At 51.3% G+C, this 14,547-nt stretch overlaps 1 protein-coding gene across 1 annotated transcript in view; it reads right to left on the bottom strand.

Annotated features, from left to right (window-relative positions):
• Positions 1–1,507: 1,507 nt before the first annotated feature.
• Positions 1,508–14,547, bottom strand: part of LOC140076241 (serine protease 27-like) — a 61,899-nt gene continuing 48,859 nt past the window's right edge. Inside the window, exon 6 of the mRNA XM_072122762.1 lies at positions 1,508–2,091. Within this exon, the coding sequence (XP_071978863.1) occupies positions 1,816–2,091 (276 nt within the window). The 3' untranslated portion in view covers positions 1,508–1,815. The remainder of the gene's footprint in view (positions 2,092–14,547) is intronic.

The following is a 14,547-nucleotide window of genomic DNA, read 5'->3' on the forward strand; positions in this document are numbered from 1 at the left end:
ATCCTGCACCCGATATCCTGCATGTGTCGCTTCCCTGCTCAGGTCCCTGGAGTTCACCTTCTTCTTCCTGGTGCATGTAAGTGCATTGTCCGTGTATAATGCGCTGTGTGGGGAGTCACTAAGATCGTGTGCCCGATATCCTGCATGTGTCGCTTCCCCGCTCAGGTCCCAGGAGTTCACCTTCTTCTTCCTGGTGTATGTAAGTGCATTGTCCGTGTATAATGCGCTGTGCGGGGAGTCACTAAGATCCTGCTCCCGATATCCTGCATGTGTCGCTTCCCCGCTCAGGTCCCAGGAGTTCACCTTCTTCTTCCTGGTGCGTGTAAGTGCATTGTCCGTGTATAATGCGCTGTGCGGGGAGTCACTAAGATCCTGCGCCTGATATCCTGCATGTGTCACTTCCCCGCTCAGGTCCCCGGAGTTCACCTTCTTCTTCCTGGTGCATGTAAGTGCATTGTCCGTGTATAATGTGCTGTGCAGGGAGTCACTAAGATCCTGCTCCCGATATCCTGCATGTGTCGCTTCCCCGCTCAGGTCCCAGGAGTTCACCTTCTTCTTCCTGGTGCGTGTAAGTGCATTGTCCGTGTATAATGCGCTGTGCAGGGAGTCACTAAGATCCTGCACCCGATATCCTGCATGTGTCACTTCCCCGCTCAGGTCCCCGGAGTTCACCTTCTTCTTCCTGGTGCATGTAAGTGCATTGTCCGTGTATATTGCGCTGTGCGGGGAGTCACTAAGATCATGCACCCGATATCCTGCATGTGTCACTTCCCCGCTCAGGTCCCCGGAGTTCACCTTCTTCTTCCTGGTGCATGTAAGTGCATTGTCCGTGTATAATGCGCTGTGCGGGGAGTCACTAAGATCCTGCACCCGATATCCTGCATGTGTCACTTCCCCGCTCAGGTCCCCAGAGTTCACCTTCTTCTTCTGGTGCATGTAAGTGCATTGTCCGTGTGTAGTGCACTGTGCGGGGAGTCACTAAGATCCTGCGCCCGATATCCTGCATGTGTCGCTTCCCCGCTCAGGTCCCAGGAGTTCACCTTCTTCTTCCTGGTGCATGTAAGTGCATTGTCCCTGTATAATGCGCTGTGCGGGGAGTCACTAAGATCCTGCCCCTGATATCCTGCATGTGTCGCTTCCCCGCTCAGGTCCCCAGAGTTCACCTTCTTCTTCTGGTGCATGTAAGTGCATTGTCTTGCAACACGATTTGAAAGTTTAATCCTATGGTCAGTCAGAATCAGTCGGATCCTCTGACGATACACCCCCAATCTGTGTCGTATGTGGCGCCAAAAAGTGGTCGCGTGTAAGATAATCCTAGCGCAGACACCTGTTATACACCTGTGAAAAATGCACGAATCCAGAAAAAGACGAATAGTCCTACGAAAGTGCGATGTGTGACCCTTAGTAATTGAGCCCCTATGAGAAGAAGGTTCCAGGTAATTATTTCTAATCTGCGGCCGACACTCAGTCATCATATCACAATTTAAACGTTAAATATGGTGTCTGTTTTATTATCATTGGTTATAGGGGACAAGGTTATGGGTGTTAGGTAACAATATGTGTGTGGGCACAGTATATAAACCAAACTGACTGCGGGTTTGGACCACGTGGACAATGATTCTCTCCATACACCATTTATTAAGAGAAAATGTCATGCGGTTACAGCGGAGCAGCATCGAGGTCTCCACATGGGGACCTCACAGAGATGGCATCACTTGGGCGCATTGTCCACAAATGGCTCATAATCCAGAACAATTTACACTCATGTCAAACGTATCTTCGGCGTCAGAAGAGATCTGCTCCTCGTCTTGTGGTCTACCAGAGCTTGTGCATGAGCAGGGATATGAGGAAGAAGAGAAGGGTAAGATATGAGGATGGCCCTACCGAGCCATTGGTGGGATCTGAGACTGTGATGACAGCAGGGGTCAGCTGGAACTGGGGCACGTATTGCTGAATCCAGTTGGAATATGCAGTGACCCTGGTGTAGACACCTGGACGGTTAGGAATTGCACAGCCAAAACCCCAGCTGACCAGCCCAGCCAGGAGCCAAGAGCCATCCCATCGACAAGCCAGTGGACCACCGGAGTCACCCTGTTGGAGATAAGAGAGACATGGCTGTGAGGCTTCCAGGACCTTCCTACATGCTTCTACTGTCTAATACTAGGAAAATATGAGTTTTCCGGAGTGGGAGAAGGAAACCATGCCCATTTTAGTTACCTGTGGGGTACACCTGACTGTTTAAGGAAGCATGCTGCGGCATTGTAAGGAGGTCATACAGGCACATGGAGGCCATGCACAACACTAAGCCTCATCAGGAGCATGCTGAGGCGGTGTAAGGAGGTCATACAGGCACATGGAGGCCATGCACAACACTAAGCCTCATCAGGAGCATGCTGAGGCGTTGGAGGGTAGTTATACAGGCAGGTGAAGGCCACACAATACTGAACCTCATCAGGAGCATGCCGAGGCATTGTATGAAGGTCATACAGGCATGTGGAGGCCACACACAATACTGAGCTTCATCAGGAGCATGCCGAGGTGTTGTAGGGAGGTCATACAGGCACGTGGAGACCCTACACCAGTGGTGTAGGCACTGGTGCCAGAGATTGCACTCGGAGGCCTCTCTGTGGGCACACGGGCTGCACAGAGTTTACCAGACATGGCATCTTCCTGCAGTCTCAGGCAGTCCAAGTAGTGCCCTGCTATTTAAAAGTGACCCATCATGTGCTGCTTGGTCCTGTCCGAAGAGTGAAAAGGTGTGGCAGGGTCGGATTGGAGCTCAAAGATTCTGGTAGCAATAAGTTTGTTACAGCCTAAATTGCTGTGTTGGCACTTTGGGAAAAGCTAGTGTTTTTTTGGGTCTCATTTTGGGCACTCGATCTCTAAAAGGTTCGCCATCGCTGCCCTACACAATAATAAATCTCATCATTAGCATGCTGAGGCACAGTAGGGGGGTCCTACAGGCACTTTGAGACCACTCAGAATACTGAGCCTTATCAGGAGCATGCCAAGGTGTTGTAGGGAGGTCATTCAGGCACGTCGAGAATACACAAACTACTGAGCCCGAGGTTTTGATGGATTTGTCTGAATTTAACAACAAATTTTGTTTTGTGAACACAAAACCCATTGAAGACAAAGAGACCCAGATTTTAACACCCAAAATCGGCTGTAAAATAAACAGGGCTATTGTGCACAATAATGTAAGGAAAGTACTTAAAATAATAACATTAAAAAATTTAACAGAGAAATAATTAACCCTTTCATGCTCTAAGGTGCAGGGGCTGTATGAATAGGGTTCATGGGTTGACTGCTAGAGAGCTGAGTGTGCATGTCTAGTGGAATGACAAGGTGATTGCTAGAATGCTTAGCATGCACGTCTAGTGGGTTAACAAGGTGATTGCTATCATCCATTATCTCCAGCGCTGAGAACACACAAGTCGGCCCCGGGGATCTCCCTGGTGTGGCATTTTTCACAAAATGTACAGAAGACAAAACTTGTGACATTTGCAGGCTGTGTCACCAGTCCCTAAAGCAAGATACAATCTGCGCTACACGTGTCTGACCAGGCCCCAGAAACACAACATGAGCTCCACGTGTCTGACCATGCCCTGGAAACACAACATGAGCTTCGCGTGTCTGACCAGTCCCTGGAAACAGAACATGAACTTTGCGTGTCTGACCAGTCCATGGAAACACAACATGAGCTCCATGTGTCTGACCAGGCCCTGGAAACACACCATGAGCTCCACGTGTCTGACCATGCCCCGGAAACACAACATGAGCTCCACGTGTCTGACCAGGCCCCGGAAGCACAACATGCGCTCCACATGTCTGACCAGGCCCCGGAAACACAACATGCGCTCCACATGTCTGACCAGGCCCCGGAAACACAACATAAGCTCCACATGTCTGACCAGGCCCCGGAAACACAAAATGAGCTCCACATGTCTGACCAGGCCCCGGAAACACAACATGAGCTCCACGTGTCTGACCAGGCCCCGGAAGCACAACATGCGCTCCACATGTCTGACCAGGCCCCGGAAACACAACATGCGCTCCACATGTCTGACCAGGCCCCGGAAACACAACATAAGCTCCACATGTCTGACCAGGCCCCGGAAACACAAAATGAGCTCCACATGTCTGACCAGGCCCCGGAAACACAAAATGAGCTCCACATGTATGACCAGGCCCTGGAAACACACCATGAGCTCCACGTGTCTGACCATGCCCCGGAAACACAACATGAGCTCCACATGTCTGACCAGGCCCCGGAAACACAACATGAGCTTCACGTGTCTGACCAGTCCCTGGAAACAGAACATGAACTCCACGTGTCTGACCATGCCCCGGAAACACAACATGAGCTCCATGTGTCTGACCAGTCCCTGGAAACAGAACATGAGCTCCACGTGTCTGACCAGTACCTGGAAACACAACATGAGCTCCACGTATCTGACCAGGCCCTGGAAACACACCATGAGCTCCACGTGTCTGACCAGTCCCTGGAAACAGAACTTGAGCTCCATGTGTCTGACCAAGCCTCGGAAACACACCATGAGCTCCACATGTCTGACCATGTCCCGGACACACAACATGAGCTCCAAGTGTCTGACCAGGCCCTGGAAACACAACATGAGCTCCACATGTCTGACCAGGCCCCAGAAACACAACATGAGCTCCATGTGTCTGACCAGGCCCGGGAAACACAATATGAGTTCCATGTGTCTGAACAGGCCCGGGAAACACAATATGAGTTCCATGTGTCTGACCAGGCCCGGGAAACACAATATGAGCTCCATGTGTCTGACCAGGCCCGGGAAACACAACATGAGCTCAAAGTGTCTGACCAGATCCGGGAAACACACCATGAGTCCTACATATTTGACCAGGCCCCAGAAACACAACATGAGCTCCACATGTCTGACCAGGCCCAGGAAACACAACATTAGCTCCACGTGTCTGACAAGACCCGGAAACACAACATGAGCTCCACGTGTCTGACCAGGCCCGGAAATACAACATGAGCTCCACGTGTCTGACCAGGCCCGGAAACACAACATGAGCTCCATGTGTCTTACCAGGCCCTGGAAACACACCATGAGCTCCACGTGTCTGACCATGCCCCGGAAACACAACATGAGCTCCACGTGTCTGACCATGCCCCGGAAACACAACATGAGCTCCACATGTCTGACCAGTCCCTGGAAACACAACATGAGCTCCATGTGTCTGACCAGGCCCTGGAAACACACCATGAGCTCCACGTGTCTGACCATGCCCCGGAAACACAACATGAGCTCCACATGTCTGACCAGGCCCCGGAAACACAACATGAGCTTCACGTGTCTGACCAGTCCCTGGAAACAGAACATGAACTCCACGTGTCTGACCATGCCCCGGAAACACAACATGAGCTCCATGTGTCTGACCAGTCCCTGGAAACAGAACATGAGCTCCACGTGTCTGACCAGTACCTGGAAACACAACATGAGCTCCACGTATCTGACCAGGCCCTGGAAACACACCATGAGCTCCACGTGTCTGACCAGTCCCTGGAAACAGAACTTGAGCTCCATGTGTCTGACCAAGCCTCGGAAACACACCATGAGCTCCACATGTCTGACCATGTCCCGGACACACAACATGAGCTACAAGTGTCTGACCAGGCCCTGGAAGCACACTATGAGTTCCATGTGTCTGACCAGGCCCTGGAAACACAACATGAGCTCCACATGTCTGACCAGGCCCCAGAAACACAACATGAGCTCCATGTGTCTGACCAGGCCCGGGAAACACAATATGAGTTCCATGTGTCTGACCAGGCCCGGGAAACACAATATGAGTTCCATGTGTCTGACCAGGCCCGGGAAACACAATATGAGCTCCATGTGTCTGACCAGGCCCGGGAAACACAACATGAGCTCAAAGTGTCTGACCAGATCCGGGAAACACACCATGAGTCCTACATATTTGACCAGGCCCGGGAAACACAACATGAGCTCCACATGTCTGACCAGGCCCAGGAAACACAACATTAGCTCCACGTGTCTGACAAGACCCGGAAACACAACATGAGCTCCACGTGTCTGACCAGGCCCGGAAATACAACATGAGCTCCACGTCTCTGACCAGGCCCCGGAAACACAACATGAGCTCCACGTGTCTGACCAGGCCCGGAAACACAACATGCGCTCCACGTGTCTGACCAGGCCCCGGAAACACAAAATGAGCTCCACATGTCTGACCAGGCCCCGGAAACACAACATGCGCTCCACATGTCTGACCAGGCCCCAGAAACAGAACATGAGCTCCACGTGTCTGACCAGGCCCCGGAAACACAACATGAGCTCCACATGTCTGACCAGGCCCCAGAAACACAACATGAGCTCCATGTGTCTGACCAGGCCCCGGAAACACAACATGAGCTCCATGTGTCTGACCAGGCCCCAGAAACACAACATGAGCTCCACATGTCTGACCAGGCCCCAGAAACACAACATGAGCTCCACGTGTCTGACCAGACCCCAGAAACACAACATGAGCTCCACATGTCTGACCAGGCCCCAGAAACACAACATGAGCTGCACATGTCTGACCAGGCCCCGGAAACACAACATGAGCTCCATGTGTCTGACCAGGCCCCAGAAACACAACATGTGCTCCACGTGTCTGACCAGGCCCCGGAAACACAACATGAGATCCACGTGTCTGACCATACCCCAGAAACACAACATGAGCTCCACATGTCTGACCAGGCCCCAGAAACACAACATGAGCTGCACATGTCTGACCAGGCCCCGGAAACACAACATGAGCTCCACGTGTCTGACCAGGCCCCATAAACACAACATGAACTCCACATGTCTGACCAGGCCCGGAAACACAACATGAGCTCCACGTGTCTGACAAGGCCCCAGAAACACAACATGAGCTCCACTTGTCTGACCAGGCCCCAGAAACACAACATGAGCTCCACATGTCTGACCAGGCCCCAGAAACACAACATGAGCTCCACGTGTCTGACCCGACCCCAGAAACACAACAAGAGCTCCACATGTCTGACCAGGCCCCAGAAACACAACATGAGCTCCACATGTCTGACCAGGCCCCAGAAACACAACATGAGCTCCACGTGTCTGACCAGACCCCAGAAACACAACATGAGCTCCACGTGTCTGACCAGGCCCCAGAAACACAACATGAGCTCCACATGTCTGACCAGGCCCCAGAAACACAACATGAGCTCCACGTGTCTGACCAGACCCCAGAAACACAACATGAGCTCCACATGTCTCACCAGGCCCCAGAAACATAACATGAGCTGCACATGTCTGACCAGGCCCCGGAAACACGACATGAGCTCCATGTGTCTGACCAGACCCCAGAAACACAACATGAGCTTCACGTGTCTGACCAGGCCCCGGAAACACAACATGAGCTCCATGTGTCTGACCAGGCCCGGAAACACAACATGAGCTCCACGTGTCTGACCAGGCCCCATAAACACAACATGAGCTCCACGTGTCTGACCAGGCCCCAGAAACACAACATGAGCTCCACCTGTCTGACCAGGCCCCAGAAACACAACATGAGCAGCACATGTCTGACCAGGCCCTGGAAACACAACATGAGCTCCATGTGTCTGACCAGGCCCGGAAACACAACATGAGCTCCACGTGTCTGACCAGGCCCCATAAACACAACATGAGCTCCACGTGTCTGACCAGGCCCCAGAAACACAACATGAGCTCCACCTGTCTGACCAGGCCCCAGAAACACAACATGAGCAGCACATGTCTGACCAGGCCCTGGAAACACAACATGAGCTCCACGTGTCTGACCAGGCTCCGGAAACACAACATGAGCTCCATGTGTCTGACCAGGCCCGAAAACACAACATGAGCTCCACGTGTCTGACCTGGCTCCGGAAACACAACATGAGCTCCATGTGTCTGACCAGGCCCCGGAAACACAACATGAGCTCCACGTGTCTGACCAGACCCCAGAAACACAACATGAGCTCCACATGTCTGACCAGGCCCCAGAAACACAACATGAGCTGCACATGTCTGACCAGGCCCCGGAAACACAACATGAGCTCCATGTGTCTGACCAGGCCCCAGAAACACAACATGTGCTCCACGTGTCTGACCAGGCCCCGGAAACACAACATGAGATCCACGTGTCTGACCATACCCCAGAAACAAAACATGAGCTCCACATGTCTGACCAGGCCCCAGAAACACAACATGAGCTGCACATGTCTGACCAGGCCCCGGAAACACAACATGAGCTCCACGTGTCTGACCAGGCCCCATAAACACAACATGAACTCCACATGTCTGACCAGGCCCGGAAACACAACATGAGCTCCACGTGTCTGACCAGGCCCCAGAAACACAACATGAGCTCCACATGTCTGACCAGGCCCCAGAAACACAACATGAGCTCCACATGTCTGACCAGGCCCCAGAAACACAACATGAGCTCCACGTGTCTGACCAGACCCCAGAAACACAACATGAGCTCCACGTGTCTGACCAGGCCCCAGAAACACAACATGAGCTCCACATGTCTGACCAGGCCCCAGAAACACAACATGAGCTCCACGTGTCTGACCAGACCCCAGAAACACAACATGAGCTCCACATGTCTCACCAGGCCCCAGAAACATAACATGAGCTGCACATGTCTGACCAGGCCCCGGAAACACGACATGAGCTCCATGTGTCTGACCAGACCCCAGAAACACAACATGAGCTCCACTTGTCTGACCAGGCCCCAGAATCACAACATGAGCTCCACATGTCTGACCAGGCCCCAGAAACACAACATGAGCTCCACATGTCTGACCAGGCCCCAGAAACACAACATGAGCTCCACGTGTCTGACCAGACCCCAGAAACACAACATGAGCTCCACGTGTCTGACCAGGCCCCAGAAACACAACATGAGCTCCACATGTCTGACCAGGCCCCAGAAACACAACATGAGCTCCACGTGTCTGACCAGACCCCAGAAACACAACATGAGCTCCACATGTCTCACCAGGCCCCAGAAACATAACATGAGCTGCACATGTCTGACCAGGCCCCGGAAACACGACATGAGCTCCATGTGTCTGACCAGACCCCAGAAACACAACATGAGCTTCACGTGTCTGACCATGCCCCGGAAACACAACATGAGCTCCATGTGTCTGACCAGGCCCGGAAACACAACATGAGCTCCACGTGTCTGACCAGGCCCTATAAACACAACATGAGCTCTAGTGTCTGACCAGGCCCCAGAAACACAACATGAGCTCCACCTGTCTGACCAGGCCCCAGAAACACAACATGAGCAGCACATGTCTGACCAGGCCCTGGAAACACAACATGAGCTCCATGTGTCTGACCAGGCCCGGAAACACAACATGAGCTCCACGTGTCTGACCAGGCTCCGGAAACACAACATGAGCTCCATGTGTCTGACCAGGCCCGGAAACACAACATGAGCTCCACGTGTCTGACCAGGCTCCGGAAACACAACATGAGCTCCATGTGTCTGACCAGGCCCCGGAAACACAACATGAGCTCCACGTGTCTGACCAGGCCCCGGAAACACAACATGAGCTCCATGTGTCTGACCAGGCCCCGGAAACACAACATGAGCTCCACGTGTCTGACCAGGCCCTGGAAACACAACATGAGCTCCACGTGTCTGACCAGACCCCAGAAACACAACATGAGCTGCACATGTCTGACCAGGCCCCGGAAACACAACATGAGCTCCATGTGTCTGACCAGGCCCAGAAACACAACATGAGCTCCACATGTCTTACGAGGCCTCGGAAGCACAACATGAGCTCCATGGGGGCATTTATCATTTACCATATTCGCAGCGGCATACATCAAGAGGGGCGGGAAGCTGTGCAACGGCACGGCCTGGCGTTGAAATAAGCGCAGCCATTGACTGCACCGACGCGGGGACGGTAATGCCCTGCGTCTGTGTGTGACGCGTGTTGTGTTTCAGAGGCCTGGTCATGCAGAACACACGCAGAACATCCACTTGAAAAACACATTTGTTTTACAATATCAACCTCACAAATTGCTTGTTTTCAGAGATGACTACTTAATTGCATATGGAACAGAATCCCATGTATAGTACAGCAGCAGAGCAGTGTATCCCCTGTATAGTAGAGCAGCAGAGCGGTGTATCCCCTGTATAGTACAGCAGAAGAGCAGTGTATCCCCTGTATAGTAGAGCAGCAGAGCGGTGTATCCCCTGTATAGTACAGTAGCAGAGCAGCATATCCCCTGTATAGTACAGCAGCAAAGCAGTGTATCCCCTGTATAGTACAGCATCAGAGCAGTGTATCCCCTGTATAGTACAGCAGCAGAGCAGTGTATCTCCTGTATAGTACAGCAGCAGAGCAGTGTATCCCCTGTATAGTACAGCAGCAGAGCAGTGTATCCCCTGTATAGTACAGCAGCAGAGCAGTGTATCCCCTGTATAGTACAGCAGCAGAGCGGTGTATCACCTGTATAGTACAGCAGCAGAGCAGTGTATCTCCTGTATAGTACAGCATCAGAGCAGTGTATCCCCTGTATAGTACAGCAGCAGAGCAGTGTAACCCCTGTATAGTACAGCAGCAAAGCAGTGTATCCCCTGTATAGTACAGCAGCAGAGCAGTGTAACCCCTGTATAGTACAGCAGCAGAGCGGTGTATCCCCTGTATAGTACAGCAGCAGAGCAGTGTATCCCCTGTATAGTACAGCAGTAGAGCAGTGTATCCCCTGTATAGTACAGCAGCAGAGCAGTGTATCTCCTGTATAGTACAGCAGCAGAGCGGTGTATCCCCTGTATAGTACAGCAGCAGAGCAGTGTATCCCCTGTATAGTACAGTAGCAGAGCAGCGTAACCCCTGTATAGTACAGCAGCAGAGCAGTGTATCCCCTGTATAGTACAGCAGCAGAGCAGTGTATCCCCTGTATAGTACAGTAGCAGAGCAGTGTATCCCCTGTATAGTACAGTAGCAGAGCAGCGTAACCCCTGTATAGTACAGCAGCAGAGCAGTGTATCCCCTGTATAGTACTGCAGCAGAATTTAGCCAGTGGTTACACTACATGCAGCTTCTGTTTATATTCCTGAGCTTGTATTTGCAAATAATCTGCAAAAGCAGCAGCTCAGAGCGGGATAGAAGAGCAGCGAGAGGGGGAGAGAAAGTACAGAGAAGTGTCCCCGTGTAGCAGGATAGAAGAGCAGGGAGAGGGGGAGAGAAAGTACAGAGAAGTGTCCCCGTGTAGCAGGATAGAAGAGAAAGGAGAGGGGAGAGACAGTACAGAGAAGTGTCCCTGTGTAGCAGGATAGAAGAGCAGGGAGAGGGGGTGAGACAGTACAGAGAAGTGTCCCTGTGTAGCAGGATAGAAGAGCAGGGAGAGGGGGTGAGACAGTACTGAGACGCGTGTTGTGTTTCAGAGGCCTGGTCATGCAGAACACACGCAGAACATCCACTTGAAAAACGCATTTGTTTTACAATATCAACCTCACAAATTGCTTGTTTTCAGAGATGACTACTTAATTGCATATGGAACAGAATCCCATGTATAGTACAGCAGCAGAACACTGTATCCCCTGTATAGTACAGCAGCAGAGCAGCGTATCCCCTGTATAGTACAGCAGCAGAGCAGTGTATCCCCTGTATAGTAGAGCAGCAGAGCGGTGTATCCCCTGTATAGTACAGTAGCAGAGCAGCATATCCCCTGTATAGTACAGCAGCAAAGCAGTGTATCCCCTGTATAGTACAGCATCAGAGCAGTGTATCCCCTGTATAGTACAGTAGCAGAGCAGTGTATCCCCTGTATAGTACAGTAGCAGAGCAGCGTAACCCCTGTATAGTACAGCAGCAGAGCAGTGTATCCCCTGTATAGTACTGCAGCAGAATTTAGCCAGTGGTTACACTACATGCAGCTTCTGTTTATATTCCTGAGCTTGTATTTGCAAATAATCTGCAAAAGCAGCAGCTCAGAGCGGGATAGAAGAGCAGGGAGAGGGGGAGAGAAAGTACAGAGAAGTGTCCCCGTGTAGCAGGATAGAAGAGAAAGGAGAGGGGAGAGACAGTACAGAGAAGTGTCCCTGTGTAGCAGGATAGAAGAGCAGGGAGAGGGGGTGAGACAGTACAGAGAAGTGTCCCTGTGTAGCAGGATAGAAGAGCAGGGAGAGGGGGTGAGACAGTACTGAGACGCGTGTTGTGTTTCAGAGGCCTGGTCATGCAGAACACACGCAGAACATCCACTTGAAAAACGCATTTGTTTTACAATATCAACCTCACAAATTGCTTGTTTTCAGAGATGACTACTTAATTGCATATGGAACAGAATCCCATGTATAGTACAGCAGCAGAACACTGTATCCCCTGTATAGTACAGCAGCAGAGCAGCGTATCCCCTGTATAGTACAGCAGCAGAGCAGTGTATCCCCTGTATAGTAGAGCAGCAGAGCGGTGTATCCCCTGTATAGTACAGTAGCAGAGCAGCATATCCCCTGTATAGTACAGCAGCAAAGCAGTGTATCCCCTGTATAGTACAGCATCAGAGCAGTGTATCCCCTGTATAGTACAGTAGCAGAGCAGTGTATCCCCTGTATAGTACAGTAGCAGAGCAGCGTAACCCCTGTATAGTACAGCAGCAGAGCAGTGTATCCCCTGTATAGTACTGCAGCAGAATTTAGCCAGTGGTTACACTACATGCAGCTTCTGTTTATATTCCTGAGCTTGTATTTGCAAATAATCTGCAAAAGCAGCAGCTCAGAGCGGGATAGAAGAGCAGGGAGAGGGGGAGAGAAAGTACAGAGAAGTGTCCCCGTGTAGCAGGATAGAAGAGAAAGGAGAGGGGAGAGACAGTACAGAGAAGTGTCCCTGTGTAGCAGGATAGAAGAGCAGGGAGAGGGGGTGAGACAGTACAGAGAAGTGTCCCTGTGTAGCAGGATAGAAGAGCAGGGAGAGGGGGTGAGACAGTACTGAGACGCGTGTTGTGTTTCAGAGGCCTGGTCATGCAGAACACACGCAGAACATCCACTTGAAAAACGCATTTGTTTTACAATATCAACCTCACAAATTGCTTGTTTTCAGAGATGACTACTTAATTGCATATGGAACAGAATCCCATGTATAGTACAGCAGCAGAACACTGTATCCCCTGTATAGTACAGCAGCAGAGCAGCGTATCCCCTGTATAGTACAGCAGCAGAGCAGTGTATCCCCTGTATAGTAGAGCAGCAGAGCGGTGTATCCCCTGTATAGTACAGTAGCAGAGCAGTGTATCCCCTGTATAGTACAGTAGCAGAGCAGTGTATCCCCTGTATAGTACAGCATCAGAGCAGTGTATCCCCTGTATAGTACAGTAGCAGAGCAGTGTATCTCCTGTATAGTACAGCAGCAGAGCAGTGTATCCCCTGTATAGTACAGCAGCAGAGCAGTGTATCTCCTGTATAGTACAGCAGCAGAGCAGTGTATCCCCTGTATAGTACAGCAGCAGAGCAGTGTATCCCCTGTATAGTACAGCAGCAGAGCAGTGTATCCCCTGTATAGTACAGCAGCAGAACACTGTATCCCCTGTATAGTACAGCAGCAGAGCAGCGTATCCCCTGTATAGTACAGCAGCAGAGCAGTGTATCCCCTGTATAGTAGAGCAGCAGAGCGGTGTATCCCCTGTATAGTACAGTAGCAGAGCAGCATATCCCCTGTATAGTACAGCAGCAAAGCAGTGTATCCCCTGTATAGTACAGCATCAGAGCAGTGTATCCCCTGTATAGTACAGTAGCAGAGCAGTGTATCCCCTGTATAGTACAGTAGCAGAGCAGCGTAACCCCTGTATAGTACAGCAGCAGAGCAGTGTATCCCCTGTATAGTACTGCAGCAGAATTTAGCCAGTGGTTACACTACATGCAGCTTCTGTTTATATTCCTGAGCTTGTATTTGCAAATAATCTGCAAAAGCAGCAGCTCAGAGCGGGATAGAAGAGCAGGGAGAGGGGGAGAGAAAGTACAGAGAAGTGTCCCCGTGTAGCAGGATAGAAGAGAAAGGAGAGGGGAGAGACAGTACAGAGAAGTGTCCCTGTGTAGCAGGATAGAAGAGCAGGGAGAGGGGGTGAGACAGTACTGAGAAGTGTTCCTGTGTAACAGGATAGAAGAGGAGGAGAGACAGTACAGAGAATGGTCCCTGTGTAGCAGGATAGAAGAGCAGGGAGAGGTGGGGAGACAGTACAGAGAAGTGTTCCCGTGTAACAGGATAGAAGAGCAGGGAGAGGAGGAGAGACAGTACAGAGAAGTGTCCCCATGTAGCAGGATAGAAGAGCAGGGAGAGGTGGTGAGATAGTACAAAGAAGTGTCCCCATGTAGCAGGATAGAAGAGAAGTGTGTGGGAGCAGCAGGCGGTACAGAAAAGTGCCCTATGTAACAGGATAGTAGAGCAGGGAGATGTGGGGAGACAGTACAGAGAAGTGTCTCTGTGTAACAGGATAGAAGAGCACGGAGAGTGGGAGAGACAGTACAGAAAAGTGCCCT

The sequence above is a fragment of the Engystomops pustulosus genome, chromosome 8 (genome assembly GCF_040894005.1).
Source record: "Engystomops pustulosus chromosome 8, aEngPut4.maternal, whole genome shotgun sequence".
Classification (NCBI taxonomy): domain Eukaryota; kingdom Metazoa; phylum Chordata; class Amphibia; order Anura; family Leptodactylidae; genus Engystomops; species Engystomops pustulosus.